General features: G+C 41.4%; 1 protein-coding gene across 1 annotated transcript in view; it reads right to left on the reverse strand.

The window, feature by feature from the left end:
* Nucleotides 1-1,235: 1,235 nt before the first annotated feature.
* Nucleotides 1,236-2,691, reverse strand: part of LOC113067573 (glutamate receptor ionotropic, NMDA 2B-like) — a 23,595-nt gene continuing 22,139 nt past the window's right edge. The window contains exons 4-5 of the mRNA XM_026239941.1: nucleotides 2,607-2,691; nucleotides 1,236-1,265 (exon numbers count right to left, since the gene is read on the reverse strand). The exon at nucleotides 2,607-2,691 is cut by the window's right edge and continues 488 nt beyond it. Of these exons, the coding sequence (XP_026095726.1) occupies nucleotides 1,236-1,265; nucleotides 2,607-2,691 (115 nt within the window). The remainder of the gene's footprint in view (nucleotides 1,266-2,606) is intronic.

Below are 2,691 nucleotides of genomic sequence, written 5' to 3' on the forward strand. Positions count from 1 at the left end.
TGAAGATAAACAGAGGTCTTACTGGTTTGGAACAATATGAGGGTGAGTTATTAATAACATAATTTAGATTTTTGGGTGAACTAACCCTTTAAGGTCATCCTGTTTGACCTCTGACCCCTTGGGCTGTCTATCTACTGTCAGTTCGGAAGTCTAGCAGCACATCTCAGACATCAGATCATGTTCATCAACCAGTCACAGAACTGGCGGCTCAGATCACATGCCTTCCATTTATTACTAAAAGAACACTTGAAGAACCTTTTCATTGCCACAGCAAAACTTCTAGCTTGACTAATCCAATTAAAAAATGATTAAGAACAGGTGAACAGTAATAAAATAAGAACAAATAAACTAACTAAATGCACAGATAAATACAACAGTACAAATTTAGAACACTATGAGAGCGAAAGCAGCGTGCAAGGACTGATTAAAGTTCTCTTTCATCTCTTCTTGCGCTTGAATGGCTTAAAGTTGCTTGAATGTTTAAACTCGCAAAACTCAGAAACATCACTCTATGATTGATCAACTTTGCACCTAATCCAGGAATCACGTGCATGTCGAACCATGGGGCCTGGTTTCAACCCCTAATCACAAGAAGAACCTACACAGAGACTCACCTTCACTAGCTTAACCCTCCGTTTTATCTGGATTAACTGATTAACTGTATTACTGTATGAAGTAAATACACAAGTATCTATTTAATCTACAGAAGTTAAGAGCAGCGAGTGATTCTCTACTTTTCTTAAGTGGTAGAGCATTGTGTTACCAAGCGCAAGGTTGGGGGTTCAGTTCCCCCGGGAGCACATGATAGGTAAAAACTGATAGACTGAATGCACTGTAAGTCGCTTTGGATAAAAGTGTCTGCTAAGTGCATAAACATAAGAAATTCACAGATCCGTTATATTGATTTCTTTACTGTTTTCTTGAGACGTTACTGACTTTAAGTGGATACTTGTCATTCTGACATTGTGTGTATTTGTGCTAGAAGACACAAAAGAGAACTCACTTCAGTACTTGTGTGCTGTCCAAACAACACTACCAGACAAGCATAAACCAGCACAAACCAGCATAAACCAGTGCAAGACATCATAAGACAGCATAAACCAGCACAAACCAGCTTAAACCAGTGCAAGACATCATAAAACAGCATAAACCAATATAAACCAACATAAGACAGCATAAGCCAACATAAACCAGCACAAACCAGCTTAAACCAGCACAAACCAGCAAGAACCAGCTTAAACCAGCACAAACCAGCAAGAACCAGCCTACATTAACACAAACCAGCATAAACCAGCATTAACTAGTACAAACCAATATAAACCAACATAAACCAGCCTAAATCAACACAAACCAGCATAAACCAGCACAAACCAGCATAACCCAGTACAAACCAGTACAAACCAGTACAAGACAACATAAGACAGCATAAGCAAACATAAACCAGCCTAAATAAACACAAACCAGCTTAAACCAGCCTGGACCTCTCAGTACAGAATCATTCCTCGTTCCTCATGACACTCCAAACCTGAATGAGTTTTAGAAGATATTTTGAAGAACACTGGGGTTCAGAGAGCACTGGCCTGGACACTGAGACATTCCTCAAAATATCTTCTGCTGTTCCACTGCTGCTCTGAACGAGGAAATGATGACAGAACGATCATATTATGGGTGAATGATTCCTTTAATCAACATTGAGCTGTCTTCCTTTGAGCTGCTTCACAGCTAAAATCTGAGTTGTTTAATCATTTTCCAACCTAAATACTATTATTTGCATATAACAGCCTATATCTCTAGAAAAATAAACATATTGATCAAGACTTCAAATGAAAACATGTTGTAGTATTATAAAGTCTCTCAATTCTTCTTTTCATTGCTGTTAAACGATTCTCTACTTTCAGATTTATTTCACTAGTTCACGCTTACATATAATTAGCTGAGGTATGGTGTGCGTATTTGGCGTGCTGTCCGGGGAAGGGTCCGAGCTCGGGAATGGCCCGAACCTAGAGTACCCCCCCCTTCCCCGTCTATTTATAAAGTGAACTCGAAGTGAGGAGATGGGGTGGAGGAGGGATGCTGATAAACCCTCAATGGATAGAGGTAAGTCAGTGATATTTATACTGTGGGATTGATTACTAGATTATGGTCCACCTGTGTTGATTAGGCCAAGTATCTGACGCGCTCCTCCCGAATCTTATTAATAAATTACATATTGTGCTTTTCTCCATTTGAGCCCTTTGTGATTTGTTCATATTTCTTTTAAATGTCGTCTGTTTGTATGATGCATCTTTGCACTGAACTTAGTGCCCAGGTCCTCTGTAAAGCTGGCGGATTGACATTGTGAAGGTTGTGTGTTGTTTGCGCTGGGCAGGACGCGTGGGCCGAGCAGCGGTTCAGCTTCATCTTCGTCGGTGTGTTTAGCGGAGAGAGAGAGGCGAGCGCGGTGTGATTTTGCAGTGTTTAGAGCTCGTGGGCACAGCTCTGACTCACAGCCATCTGACGGCGACTGGATCATTTTCTCTCAGTGTCTAACACTTCCAGCGGCTCATCCTCACACACACACACAGTTTCCCATCATGCATCTCTGCAGAATGCATTAGCACACGTACCTTAGCAGCCATGATCATGGAGGAGCCTCCCTTCACTCCCAGGATGGGGATGTGTGTCTGCGCGGAGATGAAGTCCAGGATCTGT

Source organism: Carassius auratus, linkage group LG28B, assembly GCF_003368295.1.
Source record: "Carassius auratus strain Wakin linkage group LG28B, ASM336829v1, whole genome shotgun sequence".
NCBI lineage: Eukaryota > Metazoa > Chordata > Actinopteri > Cypriniformes > Cyprinidae > Carassius > Carassius auratus.